Source organism: Jaculus jaculus, chromosome X, assembly GCF_020740685.1.
Source record: "Jaculus jaculus isolate mJacJac1 chromosome X, mJacJac1.mat.Y.cur, whole genome shotgun sequence".
Taxonomy (NCBI): domain Eukaryota; kingdom Metazoa; phylum Chordata; class Mammalia; order Rodentia; family Dipodidae; genus Jaculus; species Jaculus jaculus.
This window is the reverse complement of record NC_059125.1, coordinates 152,543,444-152,566,364: the sequence shown is the minus strand read 5'-3', so window position 1 is coordinate 152,566,364 and position 22,921 is coordinate 152,543,444. Positions and strand designations below refer to the sequence as shown.

At 47.2% G+C, this 22,921-nt stretch overlaps 1 protein-coding gene across 1 annotated transcript in view; it reads left to right on the top strand.

Moving 5' to 3' along the window:
• Positions 1-3,676, top strand: part of G6pd (glucose-6-phosphate dehydrogenase) — a 31,083-nt gene extending 27,407 nt beyond the window's left edge. Inside the window, exons 6-13 of the mRNA XM_045141098.1 lie at positions 574-732; positions 978-1,103; positions 1,441-1,534; positions 1,672-1,858; positions 2,131-2,366; positions 2,464-2,540; positions 2,657-2,749; positions 2,858-3,676. Coding sequence (XP_044997033.1) covers positions 574-732; positions 978-1,103; positions 1,441-1,534; positions 1,672-1,858; positions 2,131-2,366; positions 2,464-2,540; positions 2,657-2,749; positions 2,858-2,948 — 1,063 coding nt within the window. The 3' untranslated portion in view covers positions 2,949-3,676. The remainder of the gene's footprint in view (positions 1-573; positions 733-977; positions 1,104-1,440; positions 1,535-1,671; positions 1,859-2,130; positions 2,367-2,463; positions 2,541-2,656; positions 2,750-2,857) is intronic.
• Positions 3,677-22,921: the final 19,245 nt, after the last annotated feature.

The following is a 22,921-nucleotide window of genomic DNA, read 5'->3' as shown; positions in this document are numbered from 1 at the left end:
CCTGTGCATGCAGCCTCAGCTACTTGAAGACTGAGGCAGGAGTATCTCCTAAGCTCATGAGTCCCAGACCAACCACAGCAATAAGGAGACCTCATTTCATGAAAACAAAACCAATGGGGGAAGCCAGGCACACTGGCACATACCTATAATCTCAGCACTTGCAAGGTAGAGGTAAGAGGATCAAAGGAGTCATTATCAGCTACAATGTAAGTTCAAAGGTAGCCTGGGCTATCTGAGACCCTGTCTCAATTAAAGCAAAGCCAGTGGGGAAGCCATGTCCTTCATGCCCCTTATTCCTTCTCCACTGGCCATTGAGCCATGCCCAACCCACTGAGAGGGTAATGGGACCACCCAGAAATGTGCCAGCACCCAAGATAGCAGACCTAGGAGCTGTTCCAGTCTCCAGCATATTGACAAGGCTTCTGCAATAGTATCTGCAGGGCAGGAGGCAAGGGCAGCCAGCAGCAGGGCTTCCCTAGGTAGCTGTGGGGGCAGAGGGGATGAAGGCCCTGCTCCCTGGGCCCACTCCTGAGGAGGGTCTTGAGGGTTAACACAGCTGGGGACTTCCTGCAGAGGCTGGAACCGCATCATCGTGGAGAAGCCCTTCGGGAGAGACCTGCAGAGCTCTGACCAGCTGTCTAATCACATCTCCTCTCTGTTCCGTGAAGACCAGATCTACCGCATCGACCACTACCTGGGCAAGGAGATGGTTCAGAACCTCATGGTGCTGAGGTGCACATAGGATGGGACTCAAGGTGGGGGGTCAGGGCAAAGCTGACTGAGGATCACCACTAGTCCCCTTGCTTCATAGACAAATTCCTCCCAAATGCAGGCCAGGGTGCTGCGCTTCAGGCTTGCCATGTAGCATGGCGTGCCCCTCAGATGCTGCCATCTTGCTGTAGAAGGCCAAGAGTGGTTCCGCTCAGAGACTTCTATAGCCTCTCCCATGCCAGCTTCTTCCCTGCACCTCCCCACAGATTTGCCAACAGGATCTTTGGCCCCATCTGGAATCGGGACAACATTGCCTGTGTGATCCTCACCTTCAAAGAGCCCTTTGGCACTGAGGGCCGTGGAGGCTACTTTGATGAATTTGGGATCATCAGGTGAGAACTTCATTTCTCACTCCTAGCAGGCCATGAGGCCAACCACAGGCCAGCTCATCCTCATACCCTGAAGGCCGGTACTCAGGTGACTGTGAAAGGTGGGACTCCTATCCACCAAGCCCCCCAGGTTTTCAGGGTCACTATCTACTTCTTTGCCTTAAGGTACTTGGAAGACATTGGGGATAAATAGACAAGGTTTCCCAATTTGTCACTAAAAAGCCTTTTGGGGGAACCCTGGCCATCAGAGGGTGGATCGCTAAGATAAGCACACTCCTTTCCCCTTCCTCCTACCCAACAAATAGCGCTTAACCAGAACACCAATGTCTCCTCCTGGCAGAGACGTGATGCAGAACCACCTCCTGCAGATGCTGTGTCTGGTGGCCATGGAAAAACCAGCTTCCACGAGCTCTGATGACGTCCGAGATGAGAAGGTAGGGAAGATATGCCTACCAGTGGGTCCCAGAGGCTGTGCAGTACAGCAGGCCTCTTCATGACAAGGCTTATTCATGCCTGCTGCCTCGCACCACCCTGTCATCAAGGGGCCCACTCTGCCCTGGCTTTCTCCCAGGTCAAGGTATTGAAATGTATCTCAGAGGTACAAGCCAACAATATGGTCCTGGGCCAATACGTGGGGAACCCCAATGGAGAAGGCGAGGCTACCAAAGGGTACCTGGATGACCCCACAGTGCCCCGTGGGTCCACCACTGCCACCTTTGCAGCTGTCGTCCTCTATGTGGAAAATGAGCGGTGGGATGGTAGGTGATGCCTCCAGAATCTGGTGAAGTAAAAGCTTGGGCATGCCCTCTTGGAGACCCTTTTCAGTGGGATTAGGTACATGAAGCTCAGCAGCCGGGGTCACTGGAGGGGAAGGCTTGGCACATAGGACATTACATCCTGGCCATACACCATATCTACACATTCACACATACACACGTGTGTGCGCACATGTACACTGGAGCTCTGGGTCTGAAACACACATAGCTCAAGCCTCTGAAAGCCAGTTCCTAAGGCCAGCCCTGTCATCCAGGGGTGCCCTTCATCCTGCGCTGTGGCAAAGCTCTGAATGAACGTAAGGCTGAAGTGAGACTGCAGTTCCGCGATGTGGCAGTGGACATCTTCCACCAGCAGTGCAAACGCAATGAGCTAGTGATCCGCGTTCAGCCCAATGAGGCCGTGTATACCAAGATGATGACCAAGAAGCCTGGCATGTTCTTCAACCCTGAAGAGTCAGAGCTGGACCTAACCTATGGCAACAGATACAAGGTGTCCACAGGGAATGCCATCTGAGCAAGGCCTGAGGGGATGGTGGCCTGGGTAGCCATGCACAGTGGTGTCAATGAGATCCTCCTCCACCCCACAGAATGTGAAGCTGCCCGACGCCTATGAGCGCCTCATCCTAGATGTCTTCTGTGGGAGCCAGATGCACTTTGTGCGCAGGTAAAGGGCCCTGCAACCTGTTGTGGCTGTCCTGTGGGAGAGCGGGCAATGGAGTGGCCACCTTCCCCCTCTGTCCCTGTGTACCCCACTCGCAAATCCATACTGTGTCACCTCAGTGATGAGCTTCGCGAGGCCTGGCGCATCTTCACACCACTGCTTCATCAGATTGATCGTGAGAAGCCCAAGCCCATCCCCTATGTTTATGGCAGGTAAGTGGGGAATGAGGACTGGGAGAGCCAGCTGTAGCGACGCAGGGTAATGAGAACCATAAGGGGCAAGGATCACTCACATCTCCTCTCTGCCTGTCCTGCTTCCAGCCGTGGCCCTGCGGAGGCAGATGAGCTGATGAAGAGAGTAGGCTTCCAGTATGAGGGCACCTACAAGTGGGTAAACCCCCACAAGCTCTGAGCCCTGGGCACCCACCACATCCACATACTAACCCTCTCGTCCACCCAGTCTGGGTCTGTCCTTCCCACAACCCAACCCTGTATCAGGACTATTGACCTCATTCTGAAAAGACTTCGGGACCATAGGCCTCAGGTGCACATTCCTGACCCTGAGCTTGGGCCACCACTGTCTCTTGCTGCTGCCGTTGCTGTCACCACTGCTACCACCAGAGCCCAGCTACATTCCTCAAGTACCAAGCACTCAAGACTTTCTGTTACTCTCTCAGGGCCACCATAGGCCCTATCTGAGCCACTCAGCTCTCCATGGGACCTGAATCACCTCCTCCCTTCACTTCACCTCCCACACAGGAAGAGAAGAGTGGCCCATCAGTCTGTCCCAGAATTCTTCAGGACAGTAGTTCGGAATAATGGAGAGGGGCTGTGGGCCTCAGAGAGACATTGACCAAACCACACTCCCCACTGGCTATGGGTAAGCTCCTCAGAACTTGAGGAAGTGGTCAAGGCCGCCCATGTAGCACCTGCTCATGACCACCACACCAGCCTCATTCCTACTTAACATTCCTCATCACCAGCTGGAAGGGACCTCGTGCTGCCCAGCAATGTCTTGGGCTCCCAGATGACCCCATGCCAATTCTGCACTCCATGTCTATACTTACCTCACCACAGGAAAGAGAAGCAGCAGTTTAGACCCCACCCCAACCTCTGTCATTAAATCCTCAAACAGCTTCATTTGTCCCTATGTCATTTCCTCCCTACCACCTGTGACCATAAAAGAGAGAGCGAGACCCATCACTTCCCCACTCCCCATATTTCCCTCTGTGTGCATGCGTACTCCAGTCTTCTCTCCCTACCTCCATCAACCTCTGATGTCTGCCATAGTGTTACAGCCAGGAGCCTGGTTCTAACCTCAGGTCCAGTGGTCTGCCCATCCTCCTCCCTATATATGTCCCCATCAGTTCCACTCCATGAATGTTTGAAGTATAAAGACAAGTCACTGTTGCTTTCACTTTCCACATACACACCACTGTTTTTTTGTTTTTTTTTACTGTTCGTGCAAGCTGGCAAGCCGGGTCCAACCAGACCATGTCCCTGTCCCACCCATTGATTGGTTTTGTGACTGACATCAGTTAGGGGAAGGGATTGTTGAAAATGATGCCTGGCTTTCTGGCCTATTCAGCAACTGAAAAGCTGGAGTTCTGAGCTTGCACAATCTGTTTTATGGAGTAAGCAAATCACAGGCCTGGAGAATGGCCTGATGAGAACAGTCTGCTTCTGGGCCCTGCAAAGCAAATTGTCCCAGGAATGAGAGGCCCTTGAAACTGTCAGCAGGTGGGCTTGGTTTTGGCCCTTCTATTACCCCACCCCCAATTTGGGAAGGCAATTTATTGTCCAAGGCAACTTTATATATACACACATTGTGTATGCATGATCATATGCAGGTGGGCACATGTGTGGTGATGTGCATGCATGTGGAGGACAGAGGCCAACATCTGGCTTTGTTTGTTTGTTTGTTTTCAAGGTAGGGTCTTACTCTATTCCAGGCTGACCTCGAATTCACTCTGGAGTCTCAGACCTTGAACTCACAGATCCTCCTACCTCAGCCTCCCAAGTCCTGGGATTACAGGCATGCGCCTCCACACGCAGCTTGGCATCTCTTTATCACTCTCCACGTTGAGACAGGGTCTGTCACTGAACCCATAGCTCACCCATTCCGCTTCCCAAGCTAGCCAACCAGCCCTGGGGATCTGCCTGTCTCTGCCTCCCCAGCACTGGTGTTATAGGTGCATGTGACCACACCTAGCGTTTTGCATGAGTGCTGGAGATCCAAACTCAGATCTTTATGCTTGAACAGCAAGCACTTTACCCACTCAGCTATCTCCCCAACCTGAAACTTTTAAGATCGAGTTCTTGCTATATTGTCCAATCTGGCCTCAGCCTCCCAAGTAGCTGGTACTACAAGTATATGCCACCATGCCCATCCATCGGGACATTTTGTTTGAGGTACCCAGGCTTCTCCTTAGTCTGTTGAGAACCAGCTTTCCTCACACCATCTGTTCCCCCAGCCAAGATGGAAACATGGACTGGTTAGATGAGATGGCAAACAGGGCCCTTCCAGGATCAGAGGATAAGCTGAGGCTCCTGCCCAAGACCCTGTGAGAACAATACAGAAATGAAGAAGAAAATTGAACATTGGACAGGCTTGTTCCTGGTGTGTGGCATCTCCCTGTGTGTGCTGCACATGAGTACACGGCATCCCCGTGTGCACTTCCTGCTCTCTTAATTCCCTGCTTTAAGCAGAGAGTAATTACCAAGTTCACCTGCACCCTGAATAGGGTAGGAAGGAGATTGATGGGGGACTGGGTCAGACGACAGGCTATTGGGAGTCCTTCCTAAGTCTTCACAGAGCAGCTGGCAAGGCTCTGTGGATAGGCTCCATTAAAAGTACAGGCCTTCAAGCCAGACATGGTGGCGCATGCCTTTAATCCCAGCACTCAAGAGGCAGAGGTAGGAGGATCACCATGAGTTTGAGGCTACTCTGAGACTGCATAGTGAATTCCAGGTCAGCCTAGGATAGTGTGAAACCCTACATCGAAAAAAAAAAAAAGTACAGGTCTACATCCTCCATCCTGCTGGTGTCTACAATCTGAGACTGATGCTGCCACTGAGGTTGGGTCTGGGAGCTTTCAGGGCCAAACTGCCACCCTTTGTCCCCCAAGGGCTCAACTGAGCTATGAGGCCTATCAGTCCAGGCCACCCACCTCTGTTGCAGTCCATGGGAAAGTGGGTGGACTTGACAGGAGTGGCCAGGAAGGAAGCTCTCAGGGACAGGGCCCAAAGCTTGAGTGAGGCTGAGGCCTTACTACCACTTCCATGCAATCACCTTCTGTAGATCTCTGAATGTCACTTGGCCTGCTATGCTGGATAGGGCCACACAGCTCCTCTTTAACCCCATGGGCCTAGCACGGATACAATGGCCATGTGGCTAGGATGCATTAGAGGAGGCTTTGTGAAAGGCCAGGAATGACTAGATGTCTGTCAAGCCTAAAATGGTGGAATCAAGCCGACCTGTCCCTGAGGATGTTCTCATGCCTTCCCTATGTACCACCAGAGGGCGCCAGGCTCATGTGTTCAAGGAAAGCCATTTAAACCCACCACCACTTCAGTCAGTGATGCTGAGGATGGTATTGAATCTTCAAGGAAAACAAAAAGAGGTAGAAGGAGCTGGTCTTGTCCCTATGGGAGGATCTCTGTGCTCAGAGCTCTACAACAAGTCCATGGGGAGCAACCCCAGCTTTTACAGACTGCGTGAAGATGGGGCGAACCTGCTGGCATAGCATCACTGAGGTGGATGCTCACATTCAGGACCAGCCAGGGGAACCTGGAGCATAGGAGGGACCCAGCTTCACAGGAGTGGCTGAGCAGGAGGAAGGAGTGTGGGGACCAACATGATCCTGCTCTGGATGTCTACACTGGAAGAGGCCAGAGCTTACACTGACATCAGGAAAGAGAAGTCAACTAAAAGTACAAATGTTAGAAAGGAGAATGAGAAGGCTTTTAATCCCAGAATTCAGGAGGCAGAGGCAGGAGAATAACTTTGCATTAGCAAGACCCTTTCACAAAAAAAAAAAGAAAGAAAACCTGGGTCGGGCATGGTTGTGCATACCTTTAAACCCAGCACTTGGGGGGCAGAGGTAGGAAGATTGCCTTGAGTTTGAAGCTACCCTGAGAATTCCAGGTCAGCCTGGGCTAAAGCAAGACTCTACATTGGGGGAAAAAACCTGGGAGCTGGAGAGATTGCTCAGTACTTAAAGGCACTTGCTTTCAAAGACTGACAGCCCCAGGTTCAATTTCCCAGTAGCCACATAAAGCCAGATGTACAAACTGACACCAGCTTCTGGGGTTCATTTGTACAAGCAGGAGGCCCTGGTGCACCCAATTTCTCTCTGTGTATATCTCTTTCAAATAAAATATTTTTTAAGCCGGGCGTAGTGGCACACCTTTAATTGGGAGGCAGAGGTAGGAGGATCACCATGAGTTCAAGGTCATCCTGAGACTTACATAGTGAATTACAGGTCAGCCTGAGCTAGAGTGAGACCCTACCAGAAAACCTATATATATAATTTTTTAAACACCCATGCTCATGTAAGCAACCCTAATTAAACTGGGTCACCAAATTGAGACATGAAAATAGGAAAGGGTTTTGTTGGGAAGGTAGAGATTTAGTGGGAATGAGAAGAGGATAACAAAAGATAAAGGGGATGAATATGATCAAAATATATGCATTATGAAAGTCTTAAAACTAAAATTTTTAAAGGGAGGGGAAATCTGGGCATGGTGACATACACTCAGCACTCCAGAGGCACAGGTAGTATCACTGAGTTTGAGGCCAGCCTGGGACTACAAAGTAAGTTCTAGGTCAACCTGAGGTAGAGTGAGCTACTACCTCCCAAAAATATATGGGAGGGGGAGAAAGAATCATTGAGGTCTTTCAACTGTCACTTCACCTCTGGATCATGAAATGCAGGCACACATAGAATAGGTGGGGAAATCAGTTGAGGCACTGTGGGTGCTAACTGGGACACAGCCCCAGGTAAAGGCACTCAACTGTCACCCGAGTTTGGTTTATCTAGGGTAGAAGCAAGTGCCAGGCTTAGTGGTGCATGTCTTGAGGGAGGCTGAGGTAGGAGAATACCTCCATGAGTTGTAGAGTTCAAGGCTAGCCTGAGGCTACAGAGTAAATTCCAAGTCAGCATGGCTAGAGGGAGACCTTACCTCAGAAAAATAAGGTAGAACCAGGCGTGGTGGCGCACACCTTTAATCCCAGTACTCAGGAGGCAGAGGCAGGAGGATCCCCATGAGTTTGAGGTCACCCTGAGACTACACAGTGAATTCCAGGTCAGCCTGGGCTACAGTAAGGCCTACCTCGAAAAACCAAAAATAATAAGGTAGAAGCAAGAGGCCTTAAGTAAAGACAGTCAAGTGTCACCTCAGCTTTTGGTGATTGCACTGAGGCGGTGACAGAAGAGGCAAATGCCTCAGCATTTCAACTTCAGGCATTCACTGCCTGGAGAAATGAAAGTGTCTTTGCACTGCAAGTTGTACAATATATAATAACTATTCATAATAGCCAAAAGATGGAAACAGCCAAAGCATGGTGGTGCACGCCTTTAATCCTAGCACTCAGGAAACTGAGGTAGGAGGATCGCCATGAGTTTGAGACCAGCCTGGGACTACATAGTGAATTCCAGGTCAGCCTGGGCTAGAGCGTAACCCTACCTCAAAAAAAAAAAAATGGGTGAATAGATAAACTAATTAAAAGTAACAAATAACACTCGTTTTGTTTTTTTCAAGGCAGGGTCTCACTCTAACTCAGGTTGACCTGGAACTCTGTAGCACCAGGCTGGCCTCAAACTCACAGCAATCCTCCTACCTCAGCCTTCTGAGGATTGGGACTAAACATATGTACTACCATGCCTGATTTATAAACAAAATTTATAATCTCAGCACTTCAGAAGTGGAGGCTGAAGGATCAGAAGTTCAAGACCAGCCTCAGGTATGTATTGAGTTCAAGGCTAACCTGGTATACATAATTTCTTGTCTCAACAAAAAAAGGGGGGGCTGGGAAGATTGCTCAGCAGTTAAATGCATTTGCTTGCAAAGCTTGTTGGCTAAGGTTAAATTCCCAAGCCACCCACATAAGCCAGACACAAAAGGTGGTAAGATCATAGGTTCAATTCCAGCACCACCAAGAAAGGAGAAAGAAATAATAAACAACAAACCAATCTGTACAGCATGGATGAGACCCTACTGCAAAAAAAAATAAAGAAGCCAGGCATGGTGGCACACGCCTTTAATCCCAGCACTTGGGAGGCAGAGGTAGGAGGATCGCCTGGAGTTCAAGACCACCCTGAAACTACATAGTGAATTTCAGATCAGCCTGAGCTAGAGTGAGACCCTACCTTGAAAAACCAAAATAAATAAATAAATAAAATTGGGGGGAGGAAAGCATATGTCCATATGAAAGCTTATAGGTAAATATTCAGGAGAAAATTGGGCCAACCCAAATGTCTGCCATTGGTGAACAGATAAGAAAATGTGGTCTGTCCATCTGATGGCCTACAAGCACCAAGCAAAAGAATGAACTATGGATAAGGCCGTGACATGGGTGAAGCGCAAGAGATGATGCTCAGTGAAGGCAGCCAATCACAAAACATCCTGCAGTCGTTTTCTTACCACTGTGACAAAATGCCTGACAAAAAGCAACTTATGGGAGGGAAGATATAATTTGCCTCATGGTTGAGACGGTACAGTCCGTCACAGTGGGGAAGGCATGGCAGAGTTTAGGGCGGTAGGAGGATGCAGTTGGGACTCCCCACATCTCCAGTGGACTAGGAAGCAGAAAACAATGCTGGTGATCAATTTGCTTTTTTTCCTTTTTCCTCTTTTATTCAGTCTGGGATGCCAGCCCAGGGGACAGGGCCACCCATGTTCAGAGTGGTTCTTCCTCAGCTAAAGCTCTCTGGATATACCCTCCAAGACATATCTAGGGTGCAACTCTTAGGTTCCTTCAAACACAGTCAATAATTAACCATGACAAGCACCTAATACAGGAGCCATCTGTATGCAGTACATCTTATCTGAAGTGTCCAGGGAAGGCAAATTTATAGACAGAAGGCTTACATCTGGAGAATGAGGAAGGACTGAGCAAGAACTTTATGGGGTGATAGAAATGTTCTGAAACCAAACTAAGTAGTACTTGCACTACTCTATAAAGTTAACTAACTCTATAAAGTTAACTGTAAACATGTTGAATTTTTATTCTCTTTTGGGTGTGCACAATGTGTGTATGTGCGTGTGCGTGCGCATGCACACTGGTGGACATGCCATGGCCCATGTGTAAACGTCAGAGGACAAGCTCAGGTGTCAGTTTTCACCTTCCACTTTGTTTGCGGCAGGGCCTCTTGTTAGTTTACCACTGCACAGGCTAGGTGGTCTGGCCCATGAGCTTGCAGGGGTTCTCCTATCTCTGTCTCCCATCTTACGATAGGGATTACACATGCTCTCTATTGTCTACAACTTTCTGGGGGAGCCCAGACTCAGATTGTCACACTTCTGCAACAAGCACTTTTACCCACTGAGCCATTTTCCCAGCCCAAACTTACTGAATTTTATGTATGCATTTAGTGGGTGAATTTTGTGGCATGCAAATTATATCTCAGTGAGTCTGTTTCAAGTAGAAAGGAAGCTACCAGGCAAATCAAATGGAGGAGATGTCTACAAATACCTAATGAGTTGCCTGGTCATGGAAAACAAAGTAGACTGATGACTATCTGCAATGTTAGGTTGCCAAGGGATTCAAAGCAAAACAGCACATCAAATGAAAAAGAATAAAATTCAGGCTAGGGGTGTGGCTTGGGTGGAGAGCTTGTCCTGCATGCGCAGGGCCAGGTGTGGTGGCGCATGTCTTTAACTCTAGCACTCAGAAGGCCAACGTAGGAGGACTGCTGTGAGTTTGATGCCAACCTGGGACTACAGAGTGAGTTCAAGATCCACCTGAGCCCAGCAGCAGGTCTGCAGTAAAGAGGCTGGGGGATAATGCACATATTAGCTACGAATTTGAGAACAGCATGGACAACATGGTGAAATCTGTATAAATATATATATAAAGACCATCAAAGATTATCCTTCAGTTACAAGGAAAATGGCATTCAGTGGAAACCAGATTAACACAAAAGAATGCAGAGCATGTAAAATGGTGACAGCTGGGCATGGTGGCTCACGCCTTTGGTCCCAACACTCGGGAGGCAGAGATAGGAGGATTATTGTAAATTCAAGGTCACTCTGAGACTATATAGTGAATTCCAGGTCAGCCTGACCTCAAAAAAAAAAAAAAAAAAAAAGAAAGAAAGAAAGAAAATGGTGACTGAGATCTAGAGAAATGGCTACATGGTTAAGGGGCTTGCCTGTAAAGCCTAAAGACCCAGGTTCATTTCCCTAGTATCCACATAAGGCAGATGCACAGGGTGATGTATGAGTCAAGTTTGTTTGCGGTGGCTGGAACCCTGGCACACCCATTCTCTCTATCTGCCTCTTTCTCAAGTAAATAAAATATTTTTTAAGTTAAAATAGTGACTGAGATTTTCTTATTGAAATCTTCTTTAAAAAATATTTCTTTTTTAAGCCAGCCATGCTGGGCATGGTGACGCACACCTTCAATCCTAGCACTCAGGAGGCAAAGGTAGGATCACTGAGAGTCCAAGGCCACCCTGAGACTACATAGTGAATTCCAGGTCAGCCTGGACTAGAGTGAGACCCTACCTCGAAAAAAAAAAAAAGTCTTAAGCAAGGCATGTGGCACATACCTTTAATCCCAGCACTTAGGAGGTAGGAGGATCGCAGTGAGTTCAAGGCCACCCTGAGACTACATAGTGAATTCCAGGTCAGTCTGGGCTAGAGTGAGACCCTACCTCAAAAACCCAAATATGGCTGGGCGTGGTGGCGCACGCCTTTAATCCCAGCACTGGGGAGGCAGAGGTAGGAGGATCGCCGTGAGTTTGAGGCCACCCTGAGACTCCATAGTGAATTCTAGGTCAGCCTGGGCTAGAATGAGGCCCTACCTCGAGAAACAAAGTATATATATTTATTTATATAAGAGAGAGAGAAAATGGGCGCACCAGAGCCTCCAGCCACTGCAAACGAACTCGACACATGCACCACCTTATGTATCTGGCTTATGTGAGTACTAGAGAATTGAACCTGGGTCCTGAGGCTTCACAGGCAAGCACCCTAACTGCTAAGCCATTGCTCCAGCCCCTGAAACCTTTTTCAGGGGCTAGAGAGAGATTCAAGCACAAGGACCTGAGTTTGGATCCCCAGCACCCACATAAAATGTTGGGCATAGTGAGTGTGCCTATTCTAGTGCTAGGGAAGTGGAGACAGGAAAATTCCAAGGGCTTGCCGTCTAGCTAGAGTAGCCAAATCAATGGGCTCTAGGTCCAGTGAAAGATCCTGTCGCAAAAGTTTAGGTAGAGGGCTAGAGAGATGGCTCAGCAGTTAAGGCACTTCCCTGCAAAGTCTAACGACTCAAGTTCAAATCCCCAGTACCCACGTAAAGCCAGATGTGCAAACTGACAAAAGCATCTGGAGTTTGTTTGCAGCGGGTAGAAACCCTGGTTTGCCTATTCTCTCCCTCTCTGTCTGTCTATATCTCTGTGTTTGCAAATAAATAATTTTTTAATTATTAAAAAATTATTATGTGGATAAAGAAAAAAAATAGGTGGCGAGCTACTGACACCTAAGATCAACCTTTGGCCTCCACACACAGGTGAATACATACATATGCACACCGCACACTTTTTTTTTTTTTTTTTTTTGGTTTTTCGAGGTAGTGTCTCAGTCTAGTCCAGGCTGACCCGGAATTCCCTATGTAGGCTCAGGCTGGCCTTGAACTCACAGCATACTCCTACCTCTGCCTCCCGAATGCTAGGATTAAAGGCATTTTTTAAAAAGAGCATTTAAGAGCCAGGCGTGGTGGCGCCTGCCTTTAATCCTAGCACTCGGGAGGCAGAGGTAGGAGGATTGCCATGAGTTCAAGGCCACCTTGAAACTGCATGGGGAATTCCAGGTCAGCCTGGGCTAGACTGAGATCCTACCTGAAAGAAAAAAAAAAGAATGAAAAGAAAAAGAGCATTTACACTGGACATGGTGGTACACACCTGTAATCCAGCATTGAGGAAGGGTGGTGGTGAGGCAGGAAGACTTAAATTCAGGGCCAGCCTGGGTTGTATAGCAAGAACCTCTCTGTTTTTTCTTTTACTTGAGACAGGGTCTCATGTACCCTATGCTGACCTCAAACTCACTATGTGGCTGAGGGTTATCTTGAACTTCTGATTCTTTTGCCTCCACATCCTGAGTGCTAGAATTATAGGCATTCACCACCACACCCAGTTTTCTGATGCTGGGGATCAAACTCAGAGCTTCATGTGTGCAAGGCAAACATGCTACCAACTGAGCTACATTTCCAGCCCAAAGACTCTTTCTCAAATGAACAAAAAAAAGCTCTTTCTGCCATATTTTTTTATTTTATTTTTATTTATTTATTTGAGAGAGAGAGAATGGGTACACCAGGGCCTCCAGCCACTGCGAATGAACTCCAGACTTATGCACCCCCTTGCGCATCTGGCTTACATGGGTCCTGGGGAATCGAACCTGGATCCTTTGGCTTTGGAGGAAAGCGCCTTAACCACTAAACCATCTGCCATCCTTTTGTACCATCACAATAATACACATGAACATCCTGGCTAATGCTCACAAGAGTATCCACAATGCTGAAAAGAGAGGCAAAAGCTAGGTCCTTATCAAGCCATGCTTCCAAGTCATTGTCAAGCTTCTAACTATGAAGATGAAGCATTGGCTACATTGGTGAATCAGTGGATGAGCACAGAGATGAGAAAGTTTTTGAGAGCCTCACAGGCATATTAAACAACTATGGTGTGATCACTCCCAGATTTGATGTATAGCTCAAAGAGCTAGAAAAATGGTAGAATCATCTGCTCCCATCCCATCAGTTTAACTTTGTTAACACTAGCAACCTCAGCTGCCATTGTGGACCATAAAGAAGCAAAAGGAGGGGGCTGGAGAGATGGCTTAGCAGTTAAGCACTTGCTTATGAAGCCTAAGGACCCTGGTTCAAGGCTTGATTCCCCAGGACCCACGTAAGCCAGATGCACAAGGTGATGCATGCGTCTGGAGTTCATTTGCAGCGGCTGGAGGCCCTGGTGCGCCAATTCTCCCCCCTCTCTCTCTCTCTCTCTCTCTCTCCCTCCCTCCCTCCCTCCCTCCTTCTCTGTCTGTCACAAGGAAAGGAAGGGAAGAGTAGGGGAGGGGAGGGGAGGGAAGGGAAGAAGGAAAGGAAAGGAAAGGAAAGGAAAGGAAAGGAAAGGAAAGGAAAGGAAAGGAAAGGAAAGGAAAGGAAAGGAAAGGAAAGGAAAGGAAAGGAAAGGAAAGGAAAGGGAAAGGGGAAGGAAAGGAAAGGAAAGGAAAGGAAAGGGGAAGGAAAGGGGAAGGAAAGGGGAAGGAAAGGGGAAGGAAAGGGGAAGGAAAGGAAGGGGAAGGAAGGAGAAAGAAGTGAAAGGAATATACACAGGAGGTGAAATCATGGGATTCCTTCTCTAGTTATATAAAAAATATGTGGAAAGAAACTGCCTCAGTGAGAAAAAAGAACAAAAAAGATAACTTAAAGCACAAATAACTATATTAATAGGGTTTACATCTATAAAACTATAATGCAGCCCTTCGCCTGCCCAACATCTATTAAGATATCCTAGCAACCGCCTTCCAAGCCACTGTCTACGGAGAACCTCTAAGGTTCTTCGGTCTGGTCCATCTGTGGTTAGCGCGGCTGCCCTCCGCCTGCTTTCGCCTCCTCTCGGGGGGTCGTCCCAGACACAGGCCATTGAAATGGGTGCCAGCCTCTGCTTCACCCTCCCGGCGTGTTGGTGGCTTCTGTGGCTGTGGCAGATCGCCACCCAGCTGCGGAGCTTTTTACTTTCCTGGCCTCTTCCAACCAAGTACTGAGAGGAAACCCACGAAAGCAGCAATGTCAGGATTTTGTTGGAGACGGAGTCATGCTATTTAGCCCAGGCTAGCCTCAAACTCGGCATTCCCCTGTCTCAATATTCGAGAGGTGAGATATTGTGCCACCGCGCCCCTGTCATTTTTTCTTTCCAGTTTTTTTTTTTTTTTTTTTTGAGATGGATTCTCGCAAGTCTCAAAGTTGGCATCCCTCTGCCTCAGCCTCCTGAGGGCTGGGTTGTTGTGACACTGTGCGCACTGTGTAGCCTGCCATTTTTCTAAACCTTTGGGGGGGGGTTGTTTGTTTGTTTGTTTGTTTGTTTGTTTGTTTGTTTGTTTTGCGGGACTGAGTCTCACTATGTAGCCTAGGCTAGCATAGAACTCAGCATCCCTCTGCCGGAGCCTCCTGAGAGCTGGGATGTTGTGCCACCACACCGCCTGCCATTTTTCTCTGTCTCTTTCTGTCCCCCCACCCCCTCTGAGGTAGGGTCTTGCTCAGGCAGACCTGGAATTCACTATGTAATCCCAAGGTGACCTTGAACGCATATTGATACTCTTACCTCTGCCTCCCAAATGTTGGGACTAAAGACATGAGCCACTATACCCCACTAATGTTAACAGGATTTTTTTTTTTGGAAACTGAGTCTTGTCTAGACTTGAACTCAGCATCCCCTGCCTCAGCCTCCTGAGAGGTCGGATGTTATGCCACCACATTGCTCACCATTTTGTTTGTTTATTTTTGAGGTGGGGTCTCACTTTAGCCCAGGCTGACCTGGAAATCACTATGTAGTCTCAGAGTGGCCTCGAACTCATGGCAATCCTTCTACCTCTGCCTCCCCAGTGCTGGGATTAAAGGCATGTGCCACCACGCCTGGCCATATATTTTTTTTTCTTTCCAGTTTTTTGTTTGTTTGTTTTGTTTTGTTTTTACATGGACTCTCACTATAGTCTAGGTTAGTCTCAAGCTTGGCTAGCATAGAACTTGGCATCCCCCTGCCTCAGCCTCCTGAGGGCTGGATTGTGCTTCTGCACTGTCTGCCATTTTGGGGGTTTTTGTTCTGAGAGAGTTTCATTATGTAGCCCAGGCTAGCCTTGAGCTCAGCATCGCCAACCTCAGCCTCCTGAGAGCTGGGATGTTGTGCTACCCGGCTACCGACAATTGTTTTCTTTCTGTTTTTTGAGAGGGGGTGTTGCTATGTAGCCCAGCCTCCTGAGGGCTGGGGTGTTGTACCATCACTTTTTAAATATATATATTTTTATTTATTTATTTAAGAGAAAGGGACAGAAAGAAAGAAAGAGGGTGAGAATGGGTGCACCAGAGCCTCCAGTGATGCATGCACCCCCTTGTGTATCTGACCAATGTGGGTCCTGGAGAATCGAACCAGGATCCTTTGGCTTTGCAGGCAAATGCCATAACCGCTAAGCCATCCCTCCAACCCAAACTTGCACTCTTACTTTCTTAGTCTCAAGTGCTGGGATGACTAGCCTGTACCATATGCTTTGTTTTTGTTTTATTCTAGCTGGGGTCTCACTAGCCCAGGATGATGATCTGGAATTCACTCTATAATTCCAGGCTGGTCTGGAACTCACAGCAATCCTCCTACCTTTGTTTCCAGAGTGCTAGGATTAAAGGCGTGCGACACCACGCCTGGCTAGGGCTTCATCCTGTAGCCCAGGCTGGTCTCCAGACACACTCACCATGCTCATGTCTTGACCTCTCCAAGGCTGGGATTACATGTGTGGTGGGGCTCCCAGCGTTTTTTGTTTTTTTTTTTACAGGGTCTCATTTTGTTGCTCAGGCTGGCCTTGGTCCCTAACCTCCCTAGCAATGAGATTACAGGTATGTGCCACTTTCAAAACTGCCCCCTCCTCTCTCCCTCCCTGTGTGTGTGTCTTTATCTTTCTCTTTTACTTTTTCCTTGCTCCCATTCTTCCTTCTTAGCTCCCTCCCTCTCTCCTTCCTTCTTTCCTTCTTTCCTTCCTTCCTTCCTTCCTCCCTCTCTCCTTCTCTCACTCCTTGCCTTTCTTTTACTTTGCCCTATCTCTTTCTCCATTTTGCTCATGTTTTCTTTCTTTTTCTGCCCCCCTCTCTCATTTTTGGCATTACAAGGTAGGGACTCATTCTAGATCAGGCTGACCTGGAATTCACTATGTACACTCAGAGTGGCCTCGAACTCACAGCGGTCTTCTACCTCTGCCTTCCAAGTGCTAGGATTAAAGGCGTGTGCCACCACATCCTGCAAAAAAAAAAAAAAAAGAAAAAGGAAAAAAAAACTCTATGATGCATAACAGCAAAGGAGACAGAAATGGAGGTTAAACTATAGCAAGATCCCTATTCTGACAGCTTGAAAGTAGAGCATGTTGAGATAATGGTGTGTGCTCATGAAAGGACTCTAGATGAACCACTAGACTAATAAGCACATCAAATGTCAATAATTTAAGGTATTATTAGAATAATAAAAACCAGGCCTGGTGACAGATATCTATAATACCAGCATTTGGGAAGTTGATTGCTGTGAGTTCAAGGCACAACTAGGCCACATAGTGAAAACCTGTCTTACAAACAAACAGACAAACAAACAAACAATTGAAAGTCAGATATTGGGCTGGGGAGATTGCTCAGTGGTTAAAGGCTCTTTCTTACAAAGCATACCAGCCCTGATGCAATTTCTCATTACCACATAGAGCCACATGCAAAAAGTTGCACATTGGTCTGGAGTTTGCACCAGCAAGAGGCCCTGCGTGCCCATACTTCCTCTCAAATTAAAAAAAAAAAAATAGGGCTGGAGGGATTGCTTAGCAGTTAAGATATTTTCCTGCAAATCCAAAGGACCCAGGTTCAATTCCCCAGGACTCATGTTAACCAGATGCACAAGGTGGCGCATGCGTCTGGAGTTCGTTTGCAGTGGCTGGAAGTCCTGGTGTGCCCTTTCTCTCCCTCCCTCCCTCTCTCTCTCTCTCTCTCTCTCTCTCTCTCTCTTTCTCTCTCCTCTGTCAAATAAATAAAATAAAATATAAAAAATAAATAAATTAGGGCAAAACCCTACTTTGAAAAACTAAAATAAATAAGCTGGGCATGGTGATACATGCTTTTATTCCTAGCACTTGGGAAGCAGAAGTCAAGGACACCCTGAGACTATAGAGTGAATTCCAGGTCAGCCTGGGCTAGAGCATGACCCTACCTCAAAAACAATTTAAAAAAAAAAAAGAAGAAGATGCCAGAGCCTGCTGGCTACAGCGGTTCAAGCCTGATGGGGAGTGAGGATTAAAGAAAGACAGGAGGGCTGGAGAGATGGCTTAGCGGTTAAGCGCTTGCCTGTGAAGCCTAAGGACCCCGGTTCGAGGCTCGGTTCCCCAGGTCCCACGTTAGCCAGATGCACAAGGGGGCACACGCGTCTGGAGTTCGTTTGCAGAGGCTGGAAGCCCTGGCGCGCCCATTCTCTCTCTCTCCCTCTATCTGTCTTTCTCTCTGTGTCTGTCGCTCTCAAATAAATAAATAAAAAAAAATTAAAAAAAAAAAGAAAGACAGGAGACAAGAGTACAAGCAAGGACTCCAGACAAAGGCTGAAGCCCCATTTATTTCTCAGCAGTCCCTTTTATAAGCTCTTTCAAACAATAATCCAATGTTCAAAAATATTCCATGACCTTTACATAAGTTTCTAGCAAAACAACTTCCTGTTACAGAGTCACGTACCTCGACCACTTCTCAGTGCAAAAGTTATCCAAAGATTGGGAGATAGACAGACCCTCTGTACCCAGCAATAACTTCCTCATACAAGCACAAGAGTTAAAGGATAGGTCAGCTCTTGCCAGAAATACTGAATTTACACAATCTTGCTTGCAGCTACAAAAAGTCTTGTTGCCACACAGCCCAATGCTACAGATGCAAGGCCAGCCCAGTGGCTCCCGACAGGAAGGAAGGAAGAAAAAGAAAAAAAATAACTTAAAAAAATTAAGTGGGCTGGAGAGATGGCTTAGCAGTTAAGGCACTTGTCTGTGAAGGACCCAGGTTAGATTCCCCAGAGCCCATGTAAGCCAGACATGCAAGATGGCACATGCGTCTGAAGTACATGTGCAGCAGCTAGAGGCCCTGGCACACCCATTCTCTCTCTCTCTCTCTCTCTCCCCCTCTCTGCATGTGCTTCTTCCTCTCTCTAAATAAATAAATAAGGGCTGGAGGGATGGTGTTATAGTCAGGTTCACATTTCTGGCAGAAAATACCTGACCAAGAGCAGCTTGTGGGAAAAAGAGGTTTATTTTGGCTTATAGGCCTGAGGGGAAGCTCCATGATGGCATGGAAAACGATGGCATGGGCAGAGGTCGGTCATCACCCCCTGGCCAACATCAGGTGGACAACAGCAACAGGAGAGTGTGCCAAACACTGGCAAGGGGAAACTGGCTATAATACCCATAAGCCCGCCCCCAATAATACGCTCCCTCCAGGAAGCCTTAATTCCCAAATCTCCATCAGCTGGGGACCTGGCATTCAGAGTACCTATGTTTTATGGGGACACCTGAGTCAGACCACCACAGCTGGCTTGGCAGTTAGGACGCTGGCCTGCAAAGCCAAAGGACCTAAGTCTGATCCCCAAGACCCATGTAAGCCAGATGCACAAGGTGGCGTATGCATCGAGTTTGTTAGCAGTGGCTGAAGGCCCTACCATGCCCATTCTCTCTTGATCTGCCTCTCTCAAATAAATAAAATAAATATTTAAAAATTTAAAAGTAAATAAATAGAATATTAAAAATTAAAAATAAGTTGATTAATTATCTAAGGCTGGAGAGATGGCTTAGCAGTTAAGGCACTTGCCTATGAAGCCCAAGGATCCAGGTTCAAATCCCCAGAACCCACGTAAGCCAACTGCACATGATGGCACATGTGTCTGGAGTTCATTTGTATTGCCTGGAGGCCTTTAATCACAGCACTGGGGAGGCAGAGGTAGGAGGATCTCCATGAGTTTGAGGTCACCCTGAGCTACATAGTGAATTCCAGGTCAACCTGGGCAAGAGCGAGACCCTACCTCAAAAAAAAAAATAGAGAGAGATTAAAAATAATAAATAAACCGGGCATGGTGGCACATTGCCTCACGCCTTTAATCTCAGCACTCGGGAAGCAGAGGTAGGAGAATCATCTTGAGTTCGAGGCCACCCTGAGACTACATAGTTAATTCCAGGTCAGCCTGGACTAGATCAAGACCCTGCCTCAAAAGAGCAAAATAATAATAATAAATAATATAAGTTATATATTTTTAAAAGTCAGATATGGACTGGGAATGTAGATCAGTTGGTAGAGTGCTTGCCTAGCATAAATAAAGTCCTGAATTCAGGGCTGGAGAGATGGCTTAGAGGTTAAGGCATTTGCCTGCAAAGCCAAAGGATCCTGGTTCGATTCTTCAAGATCCACGTAAGCCAGATGCACAAGGGGGCGCATGCGTCTGGAATTCATTTGCAGTGGCTGGAGGCCCTGGCATGCTCTCTTGCTCTCTCGTGCTCTCTCTGTCTCTCAGATAAATAAATAAAATATTTGTTAAAGCCCTGAATTCAATCCCCAGCACTACACAACCAGGCATCGTGGTACATGACTGCAATCCCAGTACTCAGGAGGTGGAAGGAAAAGGATCACAAGTTCAAGGTCATCCTTGGTTTCACAGTGAGTTTAAAGCCAGCCTGGGGTACATGAGACCCTATTTAGCAAAAACAGAGAGAGAGAAAAAAAGAAATGATGGAAACTCTATGTGCACACACACGTACATGTATGCATATGTACTTACCCCATATTATACAAACAGCGATCAAAAGAAAGAGAACTGGGCCTGAGACTGTAGCTCAGTGGTAGAGAGCTTGCCTAGCTTGTGTGAAGCCTTGGTTTCCAACTCCAGCACCACAAAAAAGGAAGGGAGGGAGAAGAAAGAAAGACTGGACAGTCACTACTCAATTTGTTCAAGGTTTGCTTTTGGTCCAATGAAAGACTTGGACCCTAGACAGACATGGTAATTACACAATGTCTTTGATATACTGATTGCCATGGACTCATCTACTTTGTTTTGTTTTGATATGGAGCCACACTTTTACCTAAGCCTCAAAATCTTCCTGCCTCTGCCACACAATAAACTGGGATTACAAGTATGTATCACCAATAGTTAAATTTTTTTTAGGTAGGGTTTCCTTCTAGCCTAAGATGACCTGGAACTAACTCACTCTGTAATCTCAGGCTAGCCTTGAACTCACAGCAATCATCCTGCCTCTGCTTCCCAAGTGCTGGAATTAAAAGTGTGTACCAACATGCCTGGCTAATGATTAATTTTATATGACTATGACCTCACTTTTGTTTTCTTTTATTTTATTCTTTTATTATTTTACATATCTACACATGTGCCAAGGTCTCTTGTCAGTGCAACTGAATTTCAGTCATATGCAATACTCTGCATTTGGCTTTATGTGGCACTGGGTATATTTGTATATTTCTACTCATCAATTCCAGAAAGAAGTAACCCTTATATGGTTATGAAATGCTCCCAACTAGCCCAAGAACCTAGGATGCTTCTGAATTTTGATGCAAGACAGGCCTGGCCCCATCTCCTTGTGCTTCTGGGCTTGAGGGTTGTAATAGACTGTTTCCCAGAAATGGGCACAATACCTGCCCCATAGGCTCTTGGTCAATGGGATGTTGCCTACACCTCTTGACTCTGGTCTAGCGTTAGTGACTCATCTGTAACCAAGAAAAGCAATGGAAGTGGTGTCTTGGTGTGTTTCGTACTGCTATAACAGAGTACTACAGGCTGAATAATTTATTTCTTATAGTTCTTGAGGTTGGAAAATGTGAGGTCAAGAACCTGCATCTGACAACAGTCTTCTTGCTACAGCCTCTCAATGGAGGGAGAACAGAAGAAAAATGTCACTTCAAATGAATGCAACTCATTTCCTTCATTCCAGATGAATTCACAAACATAGTCCCAGCCTGCCCTGATGTTATTCTTCCTGCCTCCTACATCCATTCACATTGGAACAGGGGTCTCAGAATTAACTCTAGCATGATGACTGGATGGATTTATCCTCACTGCATTTCTCACACAGGTGCATGGGTATGTGGTGCTGAGCCTGTAAGAAAGGGATAGGGAGCCCACACTAGGCCTTCAACCCTCTCAGAAGGGCCCCATCAATCTCTAAGGTGGACTGAGCCAGAATCTGATGTGAAATAAAAATGCTTGGCTAGGGCTGGAGAGATGGCTTAGTGGTTAAGCGCTTGCCTGTGAAGCCTAAGGACCCCAGTTTGAGGCTCAATTCCCCAGGACCCACGTTAGCCAGATGCACAAGGGGGTGCACACATCTGGAGTTCCTTTGCAGTAGCTGGAGGCCCTGGCGTGCCCATTCTCTCTCACTCTCTCTGCCTCTTTCTCTGTCTGTCACTTTCAAATAAATAAATAAACATAAAACAAACAAAAAAAATGCTTGGCTAGAGGGAGGTCCCTGATGCCCCCAAAACATTATAGGCCATTGCCGAGGCCCTTGGTTTCCCACCAGGAATCGATGGTAAGACCCTATTGCTGAAGACTCCACATATTTGGGCTGCAAGGCCACTGAGACGTCCTGCTGGAACTGAGCTGATAACCTCCTCCATGTAGACCAACTGACAGAAAGCTGGAAGAAGCCATTCTGCATGCAGTTCAATGGGAGAAAGAGATACCACCAGTGAAGATACTCAACAGTGGACACTGCAAGCCTTATAATTGGCCAGCCAGGCCAAATGAGCCAACTGGTTCAATAGTAGCACGTGTCATGGTGGAAACCAACTGCCCTCTAATTGGACTGGAGGCCCACTCCATGGGAGGGAATACATCCCTGATACTGAAAACTTAAACAAGGGTAGTCATGAGCCCTAGGGGTGTAACATCTCCTGATGTCTGGATAAATGTATATGCCATATTTATCAAACTGCCCAGTAAGCACGTCTCTTAACATTTATACCCTTATATTAATGCTACTCTCACTTTGGGTAGAGAATCTTCTCTTTTCAGATGGCAGTGACCTTGGGACGACTTAGAAGGTATCATAGTGCTGGAAAGAAGTGACTGGAGCACTGAGTAACATCGCGATCACACATTCCAAGGCTCAGGGTCTAATGCGGAAGAGGTGGCAGAAAGAATGTAAGAGCCAAAGGAAGGGTAGGACTCTTTACAACGTGCTCCCTCCAGACATAAAATAGCCTGGATATCCGTGACCTCATAGTGCCTGACACTACCTCCACAAGGCCATCATAAGAGGAGGAAAAGATCATGATATCAAAATAAAAGAATGACTGATTGAGATGGGGAGCGGATATGATATAGAATGGAATTTCAAAGGGGAAAGTGGGGGGGGGAGAGGGAGGGTATTACCATGGGATATTTTTTATAATCATGG